The following is a 26,874-nucleotide window of genomic DNA, read 5'->3' as shown; positions in this document are numbered from 1 at the left end:
CTTTCAGAACAAAAATCTCAAAGTGTGTGACAAATCATGGAGAGTCAGTTGGAATTATTATTATAGCTTTTGCCTGGAGGTATCACAGCTATGGTTATTATTATTTCACATTAGAACTGCATAGAGTGCTAATAATTCACAACTGTCCTTTCATTAAAAACTAATAAACAGATTCTGCTTCTTATTAAAGAAACTAGCACAGTACCCCGTTGAAAACGGGGTACTGATTGCTTGGCACCCTGTATTGCTACTTTGCTTTCTGGAGAACCGCTCATCCAAACAACTTCACTCATTTCTAGGGGTGGGTATCGTTTGGATTTTTACAATTCCGATGCCGAACCAGTACTTTTAAAACGATTCTGATTCCTAAACCGATTCTTGAAAAAATCGGAAAATCAAGAAAACAAGTTTTTTTTAAATTGACAATTATTTAAATTTAACAATATATTAATGTTTTAAAGTACTTAAATATATAATAAGCAAACCTAAGTCACCTGATATACAACTACAATAATTTAACAATAAGTAACAGTTACACTATTAAAAAGTAAAATAAATGTTGAGTTGGTATGCTACCTAAACCAGCTGCAAACTTTAGCAGTTCTTTTGCAGAAAAATGACCATATTTGCCTTCTCTGCCACGTTTCAATAAATTTGACGTGCTTACTCCTTTGCACGTAATCGTTTTGAAACATTTGTTGCATTTTGCGATGTCGGAATCCTTGGCTGTACAGTGTATACAGCCACGCTTTCGACCATTTCGCTTCAGGCATTTTAAATGCACTAAACGCTAGCTAGCTAACGATAGACTAGCAGAGCAAGTGTAATATGTTTACTAGCGATCACGTGCAGTGAATGGTTAATATGCTTTCACGTCCGTTTTGGTGAGTCCAGAGAGAAAATATGGCATTTTAAAAGTAGCCTACGTTTACGTTAGCTACGGTAGACTGCAGAGAAAGTGTGATATTTTTACCTCCGTTTCGGAGCGACAGAGGGAAAATATTCAGTCGACACATGAAGTGGAACCGAAATGAGGAACCGAAATTTGCATTGTAATCCGGTCCGATTCCTAGCGGTTGCGTAGGAACCGGTCCCATAGTGGAACCGGGTTTTGGTACCCAACCCTACTCATTTGGTCCTGAGCCATTCCAAAGTTGTGGTGTAACGTGCTTACATTTGCTAATAGCTAGCTATTTTTGACCAGGCTACTTCCAGGAGCAAAAGCGTTCATTACAAAAGTTACATTGCTGATGCTTGACATGCTTGCTACAATGTAACATCTCTGATCTCTCCTTCTTCATCTTGTGTGTTTGTTGTACTACTGCATGCACCAGCAAACATTCTGACCACATACTGCAATATACAATTTGTAAGGTGAATGTACTTCACTTGAGTACTTCTATTTTACGTTAAACTTCTACTCCACTTCATCTCAGAGGCCGATATTGTCATCTTTACTCCACTGTATTTGACAGCTCTAGTTACTTGTAACTAATAAATGATGATGTATTATTATAGATTAAGCTACCCAGCAGTATATAAAGTCATTAAGCCCCACCTTTACCAGCCACAACATTAGAGTCATTAACAAATGATTGCATCACTATATAATTCTGTAATATAATATGATCCTGAGATGGGCCATTCTGCATAATAAGTACTTTCACTTTTAGTACTTTAAGTATATTTTGTTCCTGATGCTTTTGTACTTTTACTTGAGTATGATTTTGAATGCAGGACTTTTACTTGTTATTTTTACAATGCAGTATTGCTAATTGTACTTGAGTAATAGATCTGAATTCTACCACTGATTCTGACCATACATACGCGCCTCGCTCCGCAAAACAGACTTCTTTAGTTTATTAATATTGAGTGTGCTGCATGTTCAAACTGCACCAAGTTCTATACGTTATTGGGTACCAGGGATGGGGACGTCACAGGTAACAAACTAACCATCGCATAGTGTTGGGAACAGGCACATTTTATCTTTATAGTTAGTAGTTGCTGAGGCTCAGACATCCATGGCGCACAGGAGGCGGGACGCACGGATCCATCTCCCCAGGAACAAACGCTGTGTCGAGTGGGCAAACTCATGTGATGCGTAACTGATCCCGTGGATGATTTGTAGGCTATTAAGTGAACAAGATGTACCCGGTCCACCAAACACTGGGCCGTCTTGACTGTCTTAATTCTGCACATATTTCTGTTAGTCCTATTTACTATTTCATTATTTCATCCATGCGTGGCGCAGCGGATGCGTGCACACCTGTGTCACCTGCCGCGCAGACGCTGGCCTCACTAACCTCTCCTCCTCTGAGTCGAGTCTCCCTCGCGCTTGACTCAGCGTACTAACACTTAGAAAATAAATAAATTGCATTACATCAGTGAGTTCTTCTTATTGTGCGTAATTTGGACTGACACTGAGATGCATGTTGTTCTGTAACTGGTGTGGCGCTGCCACTATTCTCTTGATTTCCACTTCGACATTAGACATTATTTTGAGTGAAAGAGACGTTACATTTAGCATATATCGTCACAGGTAACAAGCTAACCATCGCAATGTGTTGTGCTAATGCTGGGAACAAGCAAATTGTATGTTTATAGTTGTATCCATATGATGTGACAGACTTAGGTTACAATTTCACCAGGGCCGAGGGCTAGAGGAATGTGTTAAGTAGAACCCATGAAGTTATCCCACAACTGATTTTGATACTGTACGGTATGGATGGTAGCTACAGGACATGCTTTGAATTCATAAGATTTAACAATATAGTGTTAGGGACAGATCAGATGGCCAGAGACTTCAGTTGGACTCATGGCCAGAGACTTGAGACTTGACTTGGACTCGAGCTCAAAGACTTGAGACTCGACTTGGACTTCCAAAAAATGACTTGTGAACCTCTCCGTTGGGTACCCAGCAATACACCTGCCAAGTGTGAATTAGATCAGATGAACAGTTCTCCAAATAATCGTCTCACACGCACGCACGAACGCAAAGAATATGTAAGTAAAAGCTCATTTTATCTCTTCTTCAAATGTTATTTTCCCTTGGGGATTAATAATTAAATTAATTAAATTAATTCTTCATATTCATCTTAAGTTTTTTTTTAGCTTTCTGTTAGGCTACATAATGCTTCTTCATTTCTTTGTCATGAAGAAATGACACATTGCTGCTAATCTTACAATCAGACTTTCAGATCAGCACAAAAGCTTAGTGCCATTCACACTGTTTTTCTACACCACAAAAGGATAAGAGACAAAAAGCACTCTCGCTGCACGCAGCAGAGAAACACTCAACCCAACCGGTGATCAACAAGTAGGGCCCTATTTTAACGATCTGAAACGCAAGTATGAAACGCCAAACGCAAGTAGCTTTGTGGGCGGATCTCGGCCGCTGTTGCTATTATACCGGCGGGATAAATGAGTCTTGCGCTCGACGCAAATCTAAAATGGGTTGGTCTGAAGTAGCTAGGTGTGGTTTGGGCGTAACGTGAAAATAACCAATCAGAGCGTCATCTCACATTCCCTTTAAGAGCAGGCGCGCTTGTTCCATGGCGGATTGCTGTTATGATGGCGGATTTGCCTGGCGCACGCCAGCGGGAGCTGTCCGGGATGCGGCAAAGTTAAATGCCCGTCTTGTCCGGGTGGCGATGTTGCTGCGGCCCCTCAGGCGTATCTCCTCAAGTCTGGAGAGGATTGCTGCAGCCATGGAGCATGGGCCTCCAAACGCACCACCTGCCCCTGTTGTGCCCCTTCCTCCTCCCCTCACTCCATCTCCATCCACCCGCTCCACCAGGAACGCATCGCGCATTACTCCCGGACCAGATCCCGCCGTAGTTCAACATCACGTCTCCTTAAGTCCTCTAATATTTCCTCATTTATGTCATCAACACATCCATGATTCATGGAAATGTGTAAAACACAACATGCCACAAAGAATGCTGCGACTTTTTGAGGACTGTACTGTAAAGTGCCTCCTGATCTATCCAAACACACGAAGCGCATTTTCAGTAATATTTTTCTTTGTAATTATGTATGGTTTTCAAAAATGGGAACTGCTGTAGATGAGAGAAGTGTATGCGCGTTGTGCACACGCTACATTATGTATGGCCAAGCATTCGTCCCTAAAATAGCATCTGAATAACGCGCCACTGACTTTAGACTAGCGCCACTGACTTTAGACCAGGTTTTTCCTGGTCAGTGGCGGAATTGTTTTCTGAAACTGCAAAATAGGACCACGTAACGTTTGCACCTGAACACGCCTCCTCTTTTCGCTGAACCGCCCCCTGGAGCGCAAATACATTCCCTAATTTACCGACGTGCGTCTGTGGAGGGAAAAGTCCGCTGTGCGTCGGGTGCAAAATAGGAATGATACATGCGTCGGTGTACAAAGGCAATTGCGCTGAGTGCAAGATAGGGCCCATTGACTTAAAGATACCTCACTCACTCACTCACTCACTCACTCACTCACTCAGAAGCAAACATGGTGCTCATTTTACACAGGCACAGGCAGCCTCATTTCCTATATATCTGCTGTTATCTAATTGACACTGAGAGAATGGGTTCAGGTTGAGCTGCACTGAGCAGTGGTGCAGACCAGATAAATATTTCAAAATAGAGAGCCCGATTGAAAAGGTCACCTATTGCCAAGTGTGTGTATTGCAGCATTTAACCTTTGAAGTTATTTATTTTAATGCATGTACGCTGCAATTATTTCCCTGAAACTTCAACATTGCTAATTTAGTTCATGTTGAACTTTTCTCATTTCTCATATTAGCTTCTACAGTGCTTACTTGTGCTTAAGCTGTCTGTTAAATGAAAGAAAAGCTGTGTTTACCACAAGCAAGGTGCAGAGAAGGAATTTAAAAATCAATGCACATTATTTTTTGGAAAGTATCTTCCTAACTTTCCAAAAAAGTATGTGCATTGGATTTTATCTTCCTCTTCTGCACCTTTGGGTTTGCATAATCCTGCAGTAACAGTAACATAATGGTGCATTCAGAAGTCAGAGAAAGTAGTAGAAACTGTTTTACTGCCTCTCTGCTGAGCAGGTGGACATCACGCTGTGACTGTTTGTGCTTTTGCAATTATGACTGATGCATGATTAGTGGAGACATGGTTACTGCACAGCATGTACAATTCAGAATCAATTAAGATCTTTTTTTTTTCTTAGTTTAGGATATAAGTGAATGTCACTTAAAAAAATGATGTGTCTGCTGCCAGCAACAACAACAAAAAATTACCATGCAGGAGCAGCAGTAAAGTAATCCACCAAATTAGTGTTGGCAGCGTTAGAAAACAATGTTTCATTTTCACACTTCATATGTCTATGTATTTTCTGCACGTGATAGAGGGACAATAGAAGAAATAAAGTAGGATTTGCTTTCTCCCTGTGTTGCATTGCTTTCAGGTCCAGAGCCAAAACCCTTCCAGAGTGAAAAACCAAATACCACAGCTACATGTCTATTCCCAGAAAAGCATTAGGGAACCAGCATGGGCTTTCCCCACTGGATAGCAGGGGCTTACTCACTAACACAAAGTACACAAAAAAACCTGTAATATGGCTGGGCACATGCGACTTTGACAGAATCAGATCTGCAGAAGACCAATGTGAACATTAAGCAGTAGCACACAAAGGAAAAAATACAAATACAATTCAATACAATACAAATGACATTATTGCGGATTAGCACTTTAGAACGCACACCGTTAAGCAATGTATTCATATTTGAACATTTGTCTCTGAATTGTCCTTTCATGTGCTACTCTTCATGCCTTGCGGAAATAGTTAATAACAGTAATCAGAAAAAATTATGGTACAACATTTCTTTCTTTTGCTGTCTATTTGGCTTAATTCGCATAAGAGAGGCCATGTCAGCAACACTTAAAAAGACATGATGACCCTGAACAGAGATAAAAGCTGTACATTATGGCAGCTATACAATCTTGATGCATGATAACGGAAGATCGGCCGCTTTGTATTCAGGTCAGGTTTCGCTCTCAGGCTACAAAGGCTGAAGAGGTCTCGTGATAATGGAGTTAATTCCCTCTCCTTCACTCCAGTGCTGAGACATCAGCTAGTCCCAGTCACCCTGAATGGAACCCCTACTGCACTATCTGCAGGCTGGAATATGAATGCACTGATAATACCCGAAGCACAATGACCACAGACCTCTCCACGCCACCATTCATTAGCGTCATGTGATCATTTCACAAACATTTTTCATATTAGAGCATCATTTCTATCATCACCTTCTAGAGAGCCATTAGCCTGCTAGTAAGACCTCTTTAACAATTAGGGGGGTTATTACATTCGAGTTGTTCAGTAGTTTTTTTTTTATGTGTGGTTCTACCTTTGAAATCCAGAGTTCTCGCGAGAGCACAATTTGAATTTGCTCAGCGAGTCACTCTGGCATTGAGTAATGATGCTCATTAACTATGCCCTTGTAGCCGAGCTGCACCAATCACATCGGTGTATCTGATATACGTAGGCGGGACAGAGGCGAGCTAAACAGATGACGATAGCGCTGCAACGTCGAAGTCATTAGTAAACATTGCAACATGGCTACGGATGAACCAGTTGTTTGAAACGGCTTTGGCCGCTACAATGAACGAGTTAGACTTGACTTTTTATCTAAAAGAGGAACAGAAGACGGCGCTTGAATCGTTCCTTTGCAAGAAGGACGTTTTTGCTGTTTTGCTGACCGGATACGGCAAGAGTTTATCTACCAGTTAGCTCCGCTGGTAGCTAAGCGTATAGGTACGCTCTGGATACGTCACCCCGTGTATTGTTGTGATTGGTCGTAGTGTTATCCAACTGCGTGCAGTGAGATTTTCAAACGCATGCTTGGTGCCACCCCTCGAGTTGGGCCATTTTCATTACTCATTGCCAGACCCTTAATCTTTCGGATTTGGGTCTGGAGTTCCAGTCTAGTGTGGTTCTAATAACATCATCAAATTCAATGTTTGAGTTTGGCCAGAGGGCCAATGAGTGGTCTCCGCAACCTTGATGCCTTTCAGATACTCAGACTGTCTTTCGCTGGTATCTCTAGTTCCTGTATCTGTCTGCATTATATTAGTATTTTATGGGCTAATCTACACAGAAGAGGGAAGATGGATTTCTTAAGGTAAGCAACAAGAGGTGCATGTTCATTAATCTGGTGCATCGTCCTCATCAAAATTGTGTTTCAAATCAATATCACATCACATGCACATTGCCCAGTCCAGCAGGTTTTAATTGAGATTTTCTGGTTCTTAGCCAGTTGGTCAGACACACATAGTGCTTGATGATATTGACAGGAAAACCTATAGGTATGTTGTTCACACTAAACAAAGCAAATTGTTCAGGTGGCATGACTGTTAAAATTGCAAATTTGCTCTGACAGGTGCAATTTAAAGTGATGGTGGAGTTTTTGGTTCCTTGCACTTCATGACCTCGGGAAGTTAATACCCCGCTTTTTCACCTGGGTCGAACATTGGGAGCGTTACGTAGAGTAAGCGTTATCAGCTGAATAGCGCGCAGGGCCAAGGGCTATATTTGTATCTCGGTAATGACCCCACTAATACGGACGAATGATAACAACGCGTCTACACTAGCACATATAGGTTATGCTCTCATAAAACGATGGGTTTTGAAGTTACACCAGAAGTTTATGTAAATAACACTTGCCTGCTGGCTTCTGCTCTCTGCTGTTGTTGTTGCTGCCGTAAGACGTGCTTAGGGCCGTTTACAAATTACAACAACCAAAGAGATGCAACAAAAATATTTTTTATTTAACTTTTCTTTTTGTAAGTGCTGTAGTATGACTAGCAGGAGACAAGTAATAATTGAGGTAAGTTTGGAGACATTACCTTATTTAATCATTAAATTAATAAATATTTTTGTTGTATCTCTTTTCGGTGTAGTAATTTGTAGACGGCCCTAAGCACTTGTCTAACTGCAGGTAGCAGCAGCAGCAACAGAGAGCAGAAGAGAGCAGGCAAGTGTTCATAAACTTCTGGTGTACTTACAAACTTTCCAATCCATCGTTTTATGAGTACACAACCTATTGGTACTAGTGTAGAAGTTTGGTATCATTTCGGGCATTATTAGTGGGGTCATTTACGAGATACAAACGTGGGTCCATTAGCCCCTGCGCTAAGCTATTCAGCTGATAATGCTACTCTACGCTAACTCTCCCAATGTTAGACCCAGGTGAAAAAAGCTTCTGGGGGGGTGTTTGGCTCGAGGTCATGGTGCAAAGGACCCTAGGGTGAAATTACTCCGAATCATCACTTTTAGGCAAACGTGTGAGTTCATTTTTTTGTCTCTCGAATTGAGCAAAACCTAGAGCCATGCTGGCCATGTGGTTCAGATTAAAATATCTCAACAAATGTTGGATGGATTGCCATTAAATTGTGTACAGATTTTCATGGTCCTGAGAGGATGAATAAGAATGAATTTAGTGATGCCTTGACCTTTCATGTAACGCCACCATCGAGTCAAAATCTTTCTTTTGTTAAGATTATTTTTTGGGCATTTTAGGCATTTATTAGACAGGACAGCTGGAGACATGAAAGGGGGGAGAGAGGGAGAATGACATGCAGCAAAGGGCCGCAGGTCGGAGTCTAACCCTCGGCCGCTGCGGTAAGGACTGAGCTTTGTACATGGGGCGAACCCTCAACCAGGTCAGCTACGCAAGCACCCCGAAATCGTCAATTATCTGGGGAAATATCTCCACAGCTACCAGATATTTTGGCCAGGTAACTTTGTACAGACATTCATGGTCACCACAGGTAAAGCCAACAGACTTTGATGATCCCCTAGCGCCACCATGCATTTAACCTTATTTTGTTTTTTTTGTTCAATATCTCGACAACTACTGTATTTGGTGAATTGCTATGAACTTTAGTGATCCTGCAGCTTTCCATCTAGGGCCATTATCAGGTCAAAAAATAGACTTGAATCCCTAAAATTACGCTTCAGGGCCCATGAAGGCAGCTTTATTGATTCAAATAGAAATGACCCGTTCCATCAGCTGCAACGCTTCCTGTAGATACAAGCAGTTAGTCTCGTTTCATGTGCTTTGACACTTCTCGACACACAAAATACCCAACTTTGACCCCCCCTAGTGGTACTATCAAAAAGACAATGGCCCAATCCCAAAGTGAGCCCTGAGGACTAAGGACTAAGGACTCACAGACTTAATTGATCTCAGGTACTAAGTGAGTGAGTGTGTGAGGCCACATGGGCTCAGATAGGTAGGAATGGGATCGGGACAGCACTTCACGAGATCACATGTTACCTTGGCGACGTTTAATAACAAAGATGTTGCTGACACTTGCCGGTTTGGGAATTTTCATTTTAAGTTTGTTGCTTTCCACACGGCCAAGGCCCAGGAGACGGCTACCTGATTCCAAACTCTTGTTTTACAAGCTGGACAACAGGTTGCTCTGTTCCGTGGTCGCGTGTCGTGCTATTGTTTACCTTCGTAATTTCCGGATTTCCCTATGGTCTCCGCGGTGAACGTCACAACGCTTTGAACTGTGGGTAATTCCCTTTGGTGAAGTCTGCATCGATGCAGACTCACGGAAAGGGCTCGGTAAGTGTGTACTCAAACCCTCACGCCCTTTGAAATTCCACATTGGGACAACCCTAAGCCCTTATGAATTTCGCGAGAACGCGCACTAAAGTCCGTGAGTCTGTGAGTCCGGACTTTGGGATTGGGCCATAGTGACAAAAGTCAACACTGTATGCCTGTGGGACTGGACACTGAGGTGAAGGCCATAGACTGCTTACTTTCACGGTCAGTCTCATGATTTGTCTGAACTTGTGCCACCAGAACAACTTGAAAAGATGCTAAAAAAAAAAAAGTCTATGCACAACGGCTTCAACATTGTGAATCTTCACATTTATGACTTGTGTGGGTTACTGAAGTTTTCTTTCCACCTCGGCGTGCCAGCCCAAGTGTTTACTGTGTGGGATGAGGATTCTTTGTAAACTCATGCAGGTGGCATCTGCTGTCTTGCAAATCTTTTGCTGGCACACAAAATCCCTCTAGCACCCTGTAGGTTAAGCTCTATCATGGCGTAGGATTCCCACCAGTTAAAAAATGTTAATGTGTGCATACAGCATGGAGAAAGAGAAGATGGAAACTGGCAGACACCTTAAATTGACACTATGTCACTCTGGACTACTTGTCTTGGAAAAATGTTAATTAAGATTGCTTGATAATGGGCAAGTGCACTATTTTTTATAAAAAAAATCTATCAAGTCCTGTACGTGAGCAATATTCAGGCTCTTGCTCATGTGATTATTTCATCACAATGATTAAGTGTACGGGCTCTTAAACCATTCAAAGTCCCATTGCATTCAGGATAAAGTACTAAAAGTATTTATACCCTAATGGATTTGATCTCACTTAAAACATTACATATCTGCTTTCCAGACTGGGTCTGAATGGGACAAAAAAAAAAAAGCTACAGAAATGAGACTTCAATCACCACCAGCAGACTGTGCCTGTTTTTGCAGTGTTATTACAGTTCTACGGGCGGTGGTTATGCACAGGAAAGTAAACAAAATTCAGTTCCCAACACTGGAGGATGGATTTCACCTATGTTCATGTTTGGGTTGCATCAGAAGCCTGTATCCCTAACTATAACCCCCAAGAAAGAGGACAACAAGAGAGTTACATTTACCAATTACAATGTTTATAGGTAAATCAGCATCATTAACCAGTCGATTTTTCCCAGCAAGGAGCAGCAATTCAAGTGTAACAGTTATTCCAGCATTATTACATTTGTTCAAGAGCATTAATGAAAATCCATATAGGAATAAAAGCACTTAATCATTCTAAAAACAACAATTTAAGTCTCAAATTAAGTAAAAAAACAACCTGATTGACATGACAGAACAGCAGCGAATAGAAAATGACAAGAAGACATTGAAAACAGTGAATGAAGAGTATTTGAGACATTGAAATATGTACCAATCAAGAGTTCTTATATACACAATAAAACAAGTATGGTACAAACATGAAATGAGTCTTTTTAAGAGTGCACATGAAGCAGGACCAGTCAAGTATGGGGTAAGTAGGGGGTTAGAGAGGAAGGACCATTTGTTTTTTTGGTTACACTTTACTTGAAAGGTATCTACATAAGAGTGACAGGACACGGTCATGAACATGTCATAAACATTTATGACAATGCTTCTGTCATTAGGTTAGGTTTAACTTTTCCAAGTTAGGGTTAGAGTTAGGGTTCATGTGTCATGACAGTGTCATATGTTCATGAGACTTCTCTTTATTGATCCTTTTGGGATGAGTGCCATGTCACTTTTATGTACCTTAGATACCTTCAAGTAAAGGGTTACTAGTAGGGGTTTTCCCTACTACAGCATCTCAGTTATGTAACACGTCACATTCACTCCCTTTCTTAGATAACCCTTGATATGTTCATTGACAAAGTAACTGTTTAACTGCTAAAGTTAAAAAAAAAAAAAAAATAAAAAAACATCTTTTGGATAGGCTCCGAGTTGCCAAGATCATAATGACCATTCCATCAGCAAGTATTCATCAAAATGAAATGCATCGTTGCCTTGCAAGAGTCCATCTCATAATATCATAATCAGTTTGAAGGGTAAGTAATACCAAGAAATGCACCTGAATATTTCTGTTATAGTACAAAACTATACTATTATATCCATCCATCTATCTATTATTAACTTTTCACAACCTAAAATTGTTAATCAACTAATGACCTACTTTTGAAATGCAATGTATTTACAGAGCCAATGTGTGCTTAGAAGATCTTTCTAGCATAATATCTTAGAAAAATTTACCAATACACAATTTCATTTTAAGAAACATCAGTGGTTCTTTAAGTGTCAGTGCATCTGTGTTTCCTATACTAAGTTAAAGTTTTCTATCAACCCAGTAAAACATGTATTTGTTACAAAGGGCCAATTCAGCTATCCACAGTCATTGTTTGCAGTTTGAAAATAGTTGGTAATGTTTTGCAACTAAATCAAGCTATCTGGCTAGATATGACGAGGAGTCAGTGGGAATGCCATTATTACCATTATTATTATTATTGTTAATATTATTATCATTGCGTGAACTGACCTTCTAAATTATTATTTTAGTTTAACAGTGCTACAAAGTCCAAGTCGTTATTTTTAAACATTAATTGCAAGTTGTTAACCGTGTGTTAGCAGAGCACCATTCCAGCTCCTAGTCTCACGACGCTGACCTTGAGATGTGTTTACAGACTGAAGTGTAGCCTGAAATGTGTCAGTGGGGGCAGATCACGCCCTAAAACTCCAGCTCCTCTGAAAGGGCTGGAAGGGCTTCTTGAGGTTGAAAAACATGAGGTGAGGTTTGAGTCGTGGGGTTTTCTCAGGTACGACAGCAGCCTTGCTTTCCTCAGTGGGAAATCGATTACGGTAGACCTCTGGGTAGGACCTCTGGAACTGAAAAACGGATGATGTGCATCATTACTGTACAGTACATGCCAAAACAGACCAAAGACATACTGTTTGGATGGGGATTGGGGGGGTCACAGCTCTTCACTCACTGAAACATACAGAAATACAAGGCTTTGAACATATGAGCACATTTGTAAATATAAATGGCTCATAAGTATATTTTACAGCGCATTGTTTGAGCAGTCTGAAATTGTGATGGGCAAATACAGCAAAATCAAAGACACCTCCTTCAATATCTACATTTAACGACATTTTTCTTTTAAGATTTCAAAATACTATAGCCATACCTGTTTAAGCCTTTTCCTCTTGTCCTTGGAAGGCAGTTCTTTGTCTGCTATCAGGCCTTCCAGCAGCGCCTGCAGGGGGGTCTGGGTTCCTATCACCTTCTGCTCCTCGGACTCCACCCTGCTGATCTGTTTACAGAATGCTGGAGATGCACTGAAGTCCGTGTCTGAACCTGCGTATTTGATCTGAAGGAAGACACAAAGGGAATGTTGGATTCATGTAAAAGATAGCGATAAACTGGTGTGACAAACTGATATTCTGGATATTTGCTCTCCTGCTTTTTATTATAGTATTAAAAAATAAGTAAGTAAATGAAAGTACATACATAGGAATGTCTACTCAACTCACGGCCAAGGTTCTTGTGCAAAACAAGCAAAAGCACTTCTACAAAAAAATTTAAAATTAAAATACAGCCAGTATCCTAAAGCTATTCATTTCTTACACTGCACTGGAACTTTCATTCTTGTATTTGTATTTTCTAGCTCTTTTTAAACTGCTCTTTAAAGTTACTTTGAATTGCCTTGTTGCTGAAATGTAATATAGAAATAAAGTGGCCTTGCCTTACAACCTCCAGCCTGTCAGTTGCCAGAGAATAGAAAACACTGTTGTGCCTGCCTCAGAGGAAGTGTAACCACACCGCTATCGTTTTTGGCCCACCATTATATTATATTGCAGCGAACGGTGTCTGCATGGAGTTTTGGAAACTGTTAGGGCACTTGCAAGCGCTTTATCGGCACGCAGAGGGGACAGATATGCTCTCAGGTACCGAAATTTGGCACCGCTTGATTTAACGTGCATCAGTCCTCGTAGTACCGACGTAATTTGGTTGGTACCCAAAAAAGTACTGAGTTCGGTACCCAAACCTAAACACAACACAGTGGGTGGCTGCCGGTAATGCCTACATGCTAGGGCTGGGCATAGTTCAAAATCTTTCGATCCAGTGCCAATTTCGATACCTCAGTTTCGATGCCGGTTCCTTAACAATACTTTTTTTCGATACCATATGTTTTAAAATCCATTTCAACATCAACAAAAATACATTAAACACAAAACTTTTATTTTATACCAATTATTGGCTCACAGATGCTTTTGGAAGCAGAATTTGGCACCGAAAAAGATAAATAATTTTTCGATACGCATAGGATCTGAGTTTTTCGGTCGGTGCCATAAAAGTATCGACGTTCGGTGCCAAGCCCTAACAATAGTCCACAACGTTTTCTACTAAAAATCTGTATACCATACGCTGGATGGAAAATAAGTCACATGCCCATTTATTTATTCAAAGAAATGCTACAGTTATAGGGTTACATTAAAGAAAACAGGTTAACCTTGAAGCAGTAGGGACTACAGGGAATTAACTTCCTATGGACTGTCGCCTCATTTCTAGTATTGTATGGTGTTTCCCATGGCAACAGATATGAACCACTTACAGGGAAAGCAGGCTTCAGTGCAGCAGGGATAGTGTTGGTATTAAATATCAGATTTGGATTAGCAATACCTCTTTCATTTAATGTTATTGATGTACAAACTAAATTTATGTAATTTCCATAAGAGCCTCTCATATTTTCATTTTGTGAATTTAATTTCATGCCATGATCATTCTGAAACGGACCATTTTTGTGACGTCCTACTGTGTTCTTTAACCTCCCAATGTAGCACAAGTAGACTTTATATTTCACAACTACGCTACCGTTTTCCGTCACATTGTTTTTAGAGCTGGACGTTTCCGACCGCACTTGAAGGCAGCTTCATTTCACAGAGAAAGATAAAGAGAAGAGACGAGTAAGAAAGATTGACTGTGCTTTGTTGTTTTAAACATTTAGCTGTTGCACAAACTCCTGGGCGGCAGCAACAGAGGCAGTGATGTTTCCTGTTTACTGTACGGACTCTCATGTCGCCTCAAACACACTGACAAGTCTGATCACCGGTTATATGATTGGCCACCGCAGCGCGACTTTGGGTTGCGTTTCTCCAAAAGTTGAGTCAAACTCAACCCTGCCGCAGCCTAAACGCACTACCCCCATTTAAAATGAATGGAAAGACCTGCATTTTTGCCACACCGTCTGGCAGGCTGTGTGAATGCCCACTAAAGAACAACGCAGGGCAACTGCCTCAAGCTAATGCGACAAGTGTTTTCCACTCACATTAACATAATGTATGTAATATCCCGATTTTATGTGGCTTTAATTCATTTCTACATTTACCAGTGACTGTTCTACTTTTCCACACTTAGTGCTTGGCAAGATGATGGAACCAATCTGGGTTATTGTCTTCACAAATGATGCGCAGATATGGCTCGGTACACATGGACTCATTCATTACTGATGTCACTGCAGACAGTGTACTGACTTGAACTCTTTTGAGGTGGGACAGGTGCTCCTCGACCTGGCGACGCAGCTTGGAAGGAACTTGGAAGATGGTGTTGTGGTGCTCCATCATGAAGGTCACCAATTTGGTGGCAAGCAGCTCATCCAGGTCCATCTCATCCACTGAGCCCAGAACGCAGTGCGCGAACATCTGCACCATCTGGACAGAGACCACAACAGGACAAGGGTTAGAAACCAACTACCAGCGGCATAAAGGTCTACGAGGAAACTCGATTGCGGCTGGTTTAGACTTGCTTTTAAGAGGCAGAGAATTTCCCCCGCAGAATAGAGGAATATATAATTAGGTGCACTTTGCGCTTATCCTCCCACCTTTTAGGGTGATAATTCCAAACCTATTTATCTTATGTACTTAGAACATTATGTTATTTTATTAGAATATGTTACACTCTAAAGAAATTAAACAAAAATAAAAATAAAACCCCTCCCTCTCTCCTCCCAAACCCATCCCTACAACCTATTAAATTGAATAATTATTCATTTCTTACTCACTGTAACTTTTTTAGCCTTATTTTCATCATGACCGTTTTTAATTGCACTTTAATGTTTCATGTAAAGCACTTTGAATTGCCTTGTTGCTGAAAGGAGCTGTAGAAAAAAAGTTGCCTTGCCTTACAACCTCAGCCTGTCAGTCAGTCACCAGGGCACAGTTGCAAACTTTTGTGCCTGCTGCTTGTCTCAGAGGAAGTGTAACATCAACAGCACCGTGACGGTTTTTAATATCATATAGCAGAATACACTGTATGCGTGAAGTTTTTAAAAACTGTAACCATACTTGAAACCACTTTATCGGCATCACTCACTGCGACTTCAACAAAACAGCTGACATAGTTTGCGCCGATCGCAACTCTGCGTGTGTGCAGTGTGTGTGTGGGTTTGTGTCGGAGCACCGCTCTGTCAATTTTCAGAGAGGACAGATAAGCTTGCGCTTACGCGCTCAGGTACCTACGTTTCGACATTTAACGTGTGAAAAAAGGGGGCAAATTTACTGGTCGCACATGTGCGACTGGATGTAAAATTCAGTCGCACACTCAAATTTTGGTCGCAAAAAGTCTGGAGCCCTGATATCAGTGGTATACACAATGTGATGAGCACCTTACTTCACTTACTGTAGCTAATCCTGAAGCTTTCTGCAGTTTTACTTGAGGGATCTTCTTTTTATGTAGTGAAAAATATCTTATTTCCCCTGGGAGGAATTTGCCCTACAGTATTCCTTAGATAGTTTTTTCTATGGTGTCAGGATTCTGTGTTAAGCCCATCAGCTCCACAAAACTCTCTCTGTGTTTCTCAGTATGGCTATGTTACCAAAACAGTGTAGTCTGGCGACATTTCCGTGCAGAAGCTTGAGGGATGTGTTTTATGAGCGATATCCACCGTGCTAATCTGTCCCGTTTTCTCCCTTTCACTCCAAACAACACAGTTGACAACCGGCAGGTGGAGGCGGTGGAGACAGGCTCGGACATAAACGCCACGGGGTGCTGTGGACTTGTCAGTCTCGCAAGCGGTTTCAGGAAAGCGGCTGCATGTGTCCGACAATGCACAGCACATTAACCAGTACAAGCCTACAGCTGTCCACGGACACGGAGTGCAGAAAATGTGTCAGAGCCTCCCGGACAGGTGAACGGAGACTCGTTTCCTGCTTGTCGGTCAATGGTTAATGATCGGTTAACATTTAAATTTCATTGTTCTATTTTTTGGAAGGCTGGCTGCCAAAAATCGCAACTTACTAGCTAATTAATTAGCCTGAGGTAAACGGTAGCCATCAGTAAACAGAAGTGGCGTGGTGGCTAGCGTCTGGTGCGTGCACCAGTGTTTGTGTGGGTGTTTATTTGTGGGATTTCCCAACAATCCTAGTCTCATATGAAGGAGTACAAAGTTAACTCATAGATATGTTTACCAGTGTGCGGGTAGCAATGGTGTCGTTGAGTGGAGGCAGGTGGGGATTCTGGCAGACCCGGGCCACGAGACGCAGTAACAGCTGGAGGCGTCTTCGGTTGGGCGGTGGCAGTAAGAGACAGCTGAATTGAAGAGCCTCAGTGGCGACCTCCTGCTCCTGCAGCAGACCTGCAGAGATAGGAGGAGAGAAGACATCCTGCTCACGAGGGCAAACATTCAGCCTAGATACAAAATCAACACCAGCGACTGTTCATCTGTAGCAGTGTACACATATCAGTGGTGAAGCACTCACTGAGAATGTTGACAAAGACTTCATATAGATGGAAAGTCAGCAGGGGTTCTTTGAGTCTCTGAAAGTAATCGGCCACTGTTTTCAGAACATCCCTCTCGAAACCCGGGTACACCGGCTGTTTGCTTTCATTGCCATTAGGCCCTGAGAAAGAAGACAGATGCCACTTTTAGTACTTCACACCGAATGCAAACCTGTTAGAAAAAAATACAGTTAACCTCCGTTAATGTTAAAGGTGCCGTAGGTAGGATTGTGAAAATCCAGGACTTGTTAACCAAAAAATGTTAACACTGACAACTTCTCAGTCCCTCCCCCCTTTCTGCTAAAGCCCAAAGCTGTCTCCTAAGCCCCTCCCCCCACAAGGGAGAATGAATGTGTTTGCATGAGCAGTGATTGACACGCAGTTAGACACCCCCCGGCCCTGATTGGTGCATCTGAACAGGGAGCGGTGGATTTTTGCAAATCACACTACAGGCTGTAGGTTGTGCCAGGAGGAGCCAGACTTATATATATATTTTTTTTTTTAAATGACCTGCTTCTTGTAGTTCTACTGCAACATAGGGTCAGTTTCAGCAAATATGACAGAAAGTTAGTTTTATAACTCTTACCTACTGCACCTTTAAATGCATGTGTATAAACATGCAAAATGGTACTTAAGATTTCATGGTATACTCACACACATACAGTACATTCACATACTGTATAAACAAAAAGTGAGATATCAAACATGTGGACAACATCCACTACTCTTTCAAAATGATCATTGGTGAAAGACAGTTAAAGTGTGCTTTACTCAATCATTTTAGAGACTTTACTTAGGCCCTTCAAGTACTTGAAACCACCGCAGTCCCAAAGCAGTTAGTGATTTTTATTTTCTTACCAATTTTTAGAGTGAGCACAAAATGTATACTTACAATTGGCGAGGCATTTCATTGCTGATACCACCCAATATGGCATGTCCTCTGGAGATGCAACAGAGATAGGAGTCATAATATAAAAAAGGTGCAACCAAACTTTTAATTGTTCTTTTAATTGTGAATCAGATGCATCCTACCGGCTTTGTTCTCCAATATGACTATGCCCGTCTTATTAACGCTGAACACATTGTGAACAATGTGCTTGCCGTTCACATGCGTTGGGTTTAAAACTCCATCCAATGACGTTAGGCCCAACACTCTCTGTAAACTAAAAACAGAGTTGGCATCAAGCATCTCGAACAGTGGTTCCCAAACTGCATCCCAGGGTGCCTTGAATCTTAAACATTTAAAAATGATTGACCACATTTACCTTAAAGGTCCCATGACATGGTGCTCTTTGGATGCTTTTCTATAGGCCTTAGTGGTCCCCTAATACTATATCTGAAGTCTCTTTCCCGAAATTCAGCCTTGGTGCAGAATTCCAGCCACTAGAGCCAGTCCCACAATGAGCTTTCCTTAGGATGTGCCATTTATGTGCCTGTAGCTATTGAGGAGGAGAGAGGGAGGGGCAAGGTGGAGGGTGGGGGTGTGGCCTTGACCAACTGCCACTTTGCTCATTTGAAAGCCATGATGCCTCTCTCTCATGGGTGGGCCAAATTCTCTGGGCGGGCAAAGCAGAGAAAGGGGAGATAACCTTGCTTGTTATGACCTCATAACAAGCAAGATTCCAGATCAGCCCATCTGAGCTTTCAATTTCTCAAAGGCAGAGCAGGATACCCAGGGCTCGGTTTACACCTATCACCATATCAAGCCAATTGGGGACCATAGGCAGGCTGGGGGAATGCATATTAATGTTAAAAAACCTCATAAAGTGAAATTGTCATGCCATGGGACCTTTAACTGTGTTTTAGGTTATGTTTCCAAACATATTAAAAGCAGAAGAAAAAAGCAACTTTTATCAAAATCACATGATTAAAAACTTTAAAAATGTCCCATGGCATGAAAATTTCACTTTATGAGGTTTTTTAACATTAATGTGAGTTCCCCCAGCCTGCCTATGGTCCCCAATTGGCTGAATATGTGATAGGTTAAACAGAGCCGGGTAACAGAGCCTGCGTATCTGCCTTTGCAAAAAAGAAAGCTGAAAGCTCAGATGGGCCGATCTGGAATCTTGCTTGTTATGAGGTCATAACAAGCAAGGTTACCTCCCCTTTCTCTGCTTAGCACGCCCAGAGAATTTGGCCCACCCATGAGAGAGAGACATCCTGGCTTTCAAATGAGCAAAGTGGCAGTTGGTCAAGGCCTCGGCTATATGTGTCTACACCATAAGGAAAGCTCATTGTGGGACTGGCTCTAGGGGCTGTAATTCTGCACCAAGGCTGAATTTCGGGAAAGAGACTTCAGATATAGTATTAGGGGACCACTAAGGCCTATAGAAAAGCATCCAAAGAGCACCATGTCATGGGACCTTTAATAAGCAGTTTTGCCGTAGCTATTTTACGTGACAACTCACGGTTGCCAGTTGTCATAGCAGCACAATGTGCTTTCCAAGGGCTCAGCAGTCAAAATTGTGACCGTCAGAGCAAGCAATGGAAAGATTTGACACAGTAAACGGAGCTCAAAGAAATGCTGATACATCTCATAACAGTCACCCTGAACAGTACTTGACTGACAAAAAAAAATGTCCTTTAAAAGAGTTGCCATGTCATGGTCGGAAACAAGTCTGGGAACCACTGACCTACAGCAAAAGATACACACAAAATGGACAGTGGAAATGTTTAATGGGTTATGTAAAAGGGTTACATACTGCGCAACCGTCATCGACTTCCAGATGTGGTCCACTTGCTTTGGAGTTATCTCCTTCCTTCGTATGAGCTTGCATTCATGCACATCCCCAATAGCCACACTGTGCCTTTTATTCCACAAATCTGAGGTCTGATAAAAAAGAAATGGAGACATGAAGAAAAGTGTCCTGACTTACAGAGTAAGAAAAAACAAACAAACATAGAAAGCCATTTGTAATAACAATCCAGTGCAAACAGGCTTGTAATGCAAAAAGAAAAACATGTAAAAAATAAAACATAGCTTTGTTAAAGAAAAGAATTTTGAATTGTTGTTGACATTGATTCAGAGATGTCGATATTTACACTATTTGTAATGGTATAGGTCCAAATTTACTTTGTATGGTAATGTATTACACTATTACGTGTGAGGTTTACAGTTTTTGTCCGTTCATATGTGTAAATAAGGTGGACAAAACATTAGAAACGCCCTTCAATATAATGCTGCCCAACACAACATAGCCATGAAGATGTGCCGTAGAACTGCGTTCAACAAAAAAACAACTGCAGCAGCAGTCTGAACAAACACTGAAAGTAAAAAAGTATTGTTTTTTTGGGCTCTTGTTCAGGATTGGTTTTAAATTTTTCAGTGTACTGTTTAACATTGAGTGCAGAGTGATATAAATGTCAGCAAACAGGAGTAATTAAAACAGGGAAGATGCTTAAAATGTTCTCATTTGCCATTTGCTCTCTATTACGTTTGCATATGCGTGCACACTTTAAGCACAGCATGAGTCTAAGCAAGCAGTGGAGGAGCTATAACATCTTTGTCTCTTTCTCACCATGACAGCAGACTTCAGGGGTGGAATGTTTTCCCGCTGAGGCAATTCTTCGTAGTCGTCCCAGCGAATGAGTCTGGGAAGGTCAGTGCTGTCTCTTAACAGAGGCCTTGTTGGAAAAGACTTGAGGGGGGACGAGGAGGGGAACCTGGTGAAAAAAAGAGAACAGCACCGGGCTTAGGCGATGGACGAAAGAGCAAACTGTGAAGATGCAGCAGCAATGCCAACGGTGTATCAACTAACACAAATTACTGTAGAGGGTGACAAAGTAGCACCTGTATAGATGGCCGTTGTCTTCAAAGTCCTCTGACCCATGGCGTCCCTTGATGTCTTCTATGACATGGGCCTTGAGGAACTTCCTGAGCAGCTGCAGAGTCTGGTAACGAGTCACCTCGGGGCCAAAGTTGTAGTTGCGCCTCAGCAGCTCATGCAGATAATCCACAGCCTCGGATCCGGCGAAACTGCAATCGTAGTAGCGGAAGTGCGCCCAGTGCCTTCTCAGCGGCATGCCTCCACGGAAGAGTTTAATGGTTTCATTCCACTGTATTAAGAAAAAAAAAAAAAAAAAAAAAATGGAGACAGATGTGACAAAGGGAGATAATGTGGTCTGAAAAATGGTGTAGAACTCTTGTGACAGACAGCAAATTTAGTGAGTGCTCCTTTGTAATTTAGTATAAAGCTCTATTCGCACAGGACTATTATTACCTGGGGACTTCTAGTAGTTTGTAATAATTGCGAAGGTCATCTGTGATCTTAATCCCATAGACTGATCTCATAAAGTGGCGTATGTATGACATGCAAATTCGTATGCCGTTTTTGCGAGTTATCAAGACGCATTATCGCTTTTTAGCGTGTTTATCAACGCCTATCGGCCACCATTGACCTACATTATGTGTGAATTTTCGCCGTAGCAAGTAGTATGACAGAACGTAAGTCCACAGACACAGGACTTTCACCCAGGAGAGCCGGGATCGCGTCCCGCGTTTGTCAACCCTTTTTATTTTTTTTAAGCCTTCCCCAATGTTTCTTCCCTAAACTCAACCTTTTTTTTGTTTATATATATATATATATATATATATATATATATATATATATATATATATATATATATATATATTTTTACACGTGTGTGACATTGTTCTTGCGATAGTACGGCACGTTCTCGCAATAAGACACTTGTGTATGTTTACATCGCCTGTATACAGCGTAGACATTAGGGTTGGGTATCGTTTTTTTTTTTCAATTCCGGTGCTAAATCGATACTTTTAAAACGGTGCCGGTGCCTGAACCGGTACTTTTCAATAAAGTTAAAAAAAAAACAAAAAAAAGAAAAAAAAATAAGTCAGTCAGTAAGTAAGTTATTGCTAAGGCCATGGTCAAAATTAAAGATTTAATAATAATGTAATAACTATAACAATAACTTATTTCACCAGTAAATTGCTGTTGAACCCCAGATGGGAAAAGAGTATTTTACGTGAATTACTGTGAATGCACCCGAGGGCTACCTGTTTTAAGTGAATGCACCGTCTGTGTTGTTTAATTCCGACAACGGCAGCTGCAAGTGAACGCACCGTCTGTGTTGTTTAATTCTGACAACGGCAGCTGCGAGTGAACGCACCGTCTGTGTTGTTTAATTCCGACAACGGCAGCTGCAAGTGAACGCACCGTCTGTGTTGTTTAATTCCGACCATATAAAACGCACTGTATATCTATGAATTGCGACAACGGCAGCTGCTGCGCTGCAGTGCAGACTGTTACATCCCGCTGTTGAAGTCCTCCACAGTGAAATACAGTCACACTTTACACTGTTTAACGTTAGCTGTCAGCATTTTACCGGTGTTTAATCCAGCTGCTAGCTAAAGGTAGGCTAACGTTACATGCTGTCAGTTGTAGTGTAAAGTCAAGCACCGAAATGAGGCACCGAAACTTTCGTTCTTATTCGGTCTCGTTACTACCGTTTACGTCGGCACCGGTTCCCTATTGGCACCAAGTTTCGGTACCCAACCCTAGTAGACATACACGTGGAAAGCTCAAAATGTGTACAGATAACACGCCATTTGGCTTTAGGAAAGGGGCGTTAATGTTTACGCAAAGTTACAATGCCATGTTGTAATCCCATGTCAATCTGCTATGTTATCTGTCAAGTAAAAATTCCACTGCAAATTACCTACCATACTTTGCACAAACGTTGTGTGATAATATTAGTCCCATGCGAATCAACATTAACAATAACATTTTAATGCGTTCAACAAGTTCTTGTTTGGAACATTTTTGTGATTACTGTCAGAAAGGGATGCACAAAACACAATGTGTGTAAAAATAGACTAACATACAGCCCTAGGGAACAATGTTGTGAATGTTCTTAATTTCATAGACTAAATATTGCAGCACTAAAGCTGTGTATGTAACAGCCACAACTGTCTCTCTTCACAGTGATTCAAATCACACAAAGGAGCCAGAACACACTCATCAGGCAGATATCACAACTAAGGCTGCCCGATATGAGGAAAATATGTGATTTGCGATACCGTTGTTGAATCGCGTTAACGATATTACTTGCGATAAATTTAAATTAACTTTTAAATAAAGGTATTAGAGTGTGCTCAGTTCTGCCTCTGTTGCTTTCAGTATTCTTTTAAAATACAACAAATTGCTTGTTGAATTTAAAACAAATAGTTTCTAACATTTTATTGAACAAATTGAACATTTAATTGACATGACAGGCACCACTAAAAAAGAATGACATATACACTTTAAAGTGCAGTTTTCTACTGATATTTTCTTTCAACTAACAAAAAAATGTCGTAGTGTCTATCGCGATATGTCGCAACCTTTCGCGCTATATATATATATTGTGCTAGTTGATATTGCTAAAACTATATATTGTGCAGCCCTAATCACAACAAATGGAACATTATCTCCTCAGTGTTTTGGATAGAGCAGAGGTTGCAGGTTTTAAGATCTTACAAAGTATCCAGTTGGCCAGGAGAAAAATGAAGGAAGTAGATAAGAAAGAGAGAGAGAAAGAGAGAGAGAGAGAGAGAGAGAGAGAGAGAGAGAACTAAAGACATGTAAAAGCCTAACTCATGGCTAGCCTTGAAAGACTATTGGGAGAAGAATTGTCTTTCATTACAACAATATGCAGAAAAGGTTCTGAACCACAGAAGGAAACCAATGTTTTTTTAATTGATCCCCAGTGGGGAATTTCGATACAATAAACTATGTATTTACATTTTAGGCCTACTTGTAACTAGGGCTGCTCGATTATGGAAAAAAATATAATCATGATTATTTTGTTTAATATTGAAATCATGATAATTTAACATGATTACTTGCTGGAAAGACGTTGCAATTAGTGAAATTAAAAAACAGTGTTAAAAGTTAAACAAAAAAAAAACAAAAAAAAAACAACAACACATTTTTTCATTCAGAACACAAGAGAAAATAAGAGCTTACTTGCAAAACGTAATGAGCTAAATAATTGTTTTTCCTCGATTATTCTGTTTTTGTGATCACTGGGAGCCGAAATCATAATCACGATTACATTTCGATTAATTGTACAGCCTTACTTGTAGCCTTTGTTTAACTGTATTTCAATATCAGATTGCACAAATGCAATACACAGTAGGTGAAAAGGATAGGCAGAAGTCTGAAAAGACACACTGTTGCTGATTAAACTAGGCAGAAACCAAGGGAAAGGATACAATAGTATTGACATTCTTGTTTTGTCAAGTGGACCGCAAACTCCGTAGCTCATTTATCCCAATTCAGCACAGGACTTTTCAGTAGAGACTCTCTTGTCACAGTATTGGGCTTATTTTTTTTATTCACATTTTGACTGTCACAGTAATAAAAGGCACAGGTGCAAATGATAAAAATTATAGATGAATTCCATTTAGCTACTTTGGTTTCAAGGTTCTGCTTTTGTGCATGCTGGCAGCTCAATGGGACACTTGAGTAGAATGAAGCCATCACGTTGTTAGTAACACCTGTGCCTTTCTTAATATGACAAGTCAATATGTCTGCTAAGAAAAGCTTACAGGGATTTTTTTTAAATAACATGAAATGGGTGAATTAACTTGCTAGTATTTAAATTTGCCTTTAAAAATAAAATGACATATACAACATACACGTTTCGTATGCGGTTTTGCAATGTGCACAATGTATATAGCAATTTATTAAAAGTCGAAAGGGGTTTAAGATTCCGAGCCACAGCCAGTGAGCTTGTAGAAACAGTTGAGAGGAATAGTAAGTATATTGTTTGATACTTTCATATGAAATGATAGTGCCAAGGACACACTATACATTAACACAGTAAACACATTAGCATTGCTTTGAACCTATTAGAAATATCTGCATGCAATTAGTCTAAATGTAAACACCTTGGAATATTCTTGTAAATGAGGTTTTTATAATGCTAAATGGTGCACAGTTCTGAAAGAGTCGCAACAAAATTAAGCATGTAGGCAGGTGCTTATGGCACTACTACTAGTACCCCATTTTCCCACTAAGTTGCTTTTGTTGACTTTCCTTACCTACTTTTAGGGTTGTTTTGCGAGCCTCTCTTTTTTTCGTGAGGACAATATTTTAAACGCTTTAGTTGTAAAACAACTGTTAGCTAATTAACTAAATTAACATTAAACTTACGACTAAGTAAGTAACGTTACGTCAGCTTTCGCCTGCTTAGTGTAGTATGAATGTAAATTATCCACGTAATCTAGCTAACGTTCTAAACATGAAACAAACTTTGCAAATTAAGTCTAGCTACATTGTAACGTTGAAACTTAAAAAGCTTTTGCACGTATAATTTAGCTGTGCCTTGCTATCGTTACCAACTGACTCACCAGCTTGGTCGCCCTGTATGGACCCGTTCCGATAACTTTACCGTCCATTCTGATAGTGAAAACCCACTTCAGTCGTATGAAAACATGGAGAAATATATATTCTATAGGCTTCTTAAAGCTTCAGCTGCGGATGAAAACAAGCAAGTTTATGCTAGTAGAATATCTCAACAGAGACGTTGCTGCCAACTTTGAATCTCGTGCGTCACACCATTCGAGCGACGTGATTAGACAGCGAGCTGGTCACGTGACCACATGAAATGCAGCATTTCTGAGAGGAGGTAAGAAAGACGTTCAACTGCAGCTTCTACTATAATAGCCTACTAATTATCAGATTTTAATTTTGAGCAGAAGTTTTAAAAGAACTGTTCACACTAGGACAATTTAAACACGCTTTACCATTAGGCCTACATTGATAGAAAAATAACCTACAGAGACTTATTAATAGCTCAGGTACTATTTTTACTATACATTTAGCTAGGTTTGCCCTCTGTCCATGGGCCAGACTTTGGACATCAACCCTGCCTCATTTTAAATGGAAAGTTGTACAGTAATTTATAAAGTTCAATATTGATATGGATTTAAGTCACAATAAGTCGCAATCCATGTTGACCTTTAAAAAGTCATATTTGTTATAGGTGACATGTACTGTAGCCTAAAGTGTGGAGGGATTTAAGGTTGAAGCACTGCAGTGATGAAATGCAATACAATCTTAAAATATAATCAAATGACAAGTAGTGAACCCCTTATACAGCTGTCTGGATAGACTGCAGGTATGCCAGGAAGGTATTAACGGAATTACATTACTAATCAAAAGGAAATTACCTTACTTACCTTTTCTCAGTGGAGAAACTGTGTGGTTCATAATTGACTTCATAGATGCACAAAATATGACTGCACTGTAGCCTACAACCCTTTTAACCGACTTTTCAAAATTAAAATTGGAATAAAACAAGAACAAGGAACACCACTGAGGTTGTGAATTAAAAAAAAATTCTGATAAGTCTATAAACATGAACCTGTTCGAATAAGGAAAACACTCTAACACACAAATAAAGAAAAAGAAAACCATCTGCTGAATGTCTTTATTTCTCATTTGCAATGCACTGAAGAAAGAAATAATCGTAGACATCCAGCTCCTATCAATGAGTAACCTATAGGCAGTTGGAGAGCCTGTAA

The 26,874-nt window shown here is 40.6% G+C and overlaps 1 protein-coding gene across 1 annotated transcript; it reads right to left on the bottom strand.

Annotated features, from left to right (window-relative positions):
* Window positions 1–10,667: 10,667 nt before the first annotated feature.
* depdc1b (DEP domain containing 1B) lies at window positions 10,668–25,746 on the bottom strand. Its single transcript, XM_039804687.1, has 11 exons — window positions 25,699–25,746; window positions 21,130–21,395; window positions 20,858–21,002; window positions 20,042–20,169; window positions 18,372–18,502; window positions 18,232–18,279; window positions 17,321–17,461; window positions 17,030–17,196; window positions 15,098–15,274; window positions 12,751–12,933; window positions 10,668–12,448 (listed from the first exon to the last, which is right to left on the bottom strand). The coding sequence occupies exons 1-11, from the start codon at window positions 25,744–25,746 to the stop codon at window positions 12,284–12,286; spliced, it is 1,599 nt and encodes a 532-aa protein (XP_039660621.1). The 3' UTR covers window positions 10,668–12,283.
* Between the last annotated feature and the right edge of the window lie 1,128 nt (window positions 25,747–26,874).

Source organism: Perca fluviatilis, chromosome 7 (assembly GCF_010015445.1).
Source record: "Perca fluviatilis chromosome 7, GENO_Pfluv_1.0, whole genome shotgun sequence".
Lineage (NCBI taxonomy): Eukaryota > Metazoa > Chordata > Actinopteri > Perciformes > Percidae > Perca > Perca fluviatilis.
The sequence above is the reverse complement of the archived record's forward strand: the minus strand, read 5'-3'. Positions and strand labels throughout refer to the sequence as shown.

Excerpts from the sequence above, each read along its gene's own strand:
- depdc1b (XM_039804687.1), bottom strand. The coding sequence starts at position 25,746 with ATGGACGGTAAAGTTATCGGAACGGGTCCATACAGGGCGACCAAGCTG. Across the intron at positions 20,170-20,857 it reads CCCTGAAGTCTGCTGTCATG|ACCTCAGATTTGTGGAATAA; the intron begins GTGAGAAAGAGA and ends CTTTTTTATCAG. Across the intron at positions 15,275-17,029 it reads CCATTGCTACCCGCACACTG|ATGGTGCAGATGTTCGCGCA; the intron begins GTAAACATATCT and ends GTCTCTGTCCAG.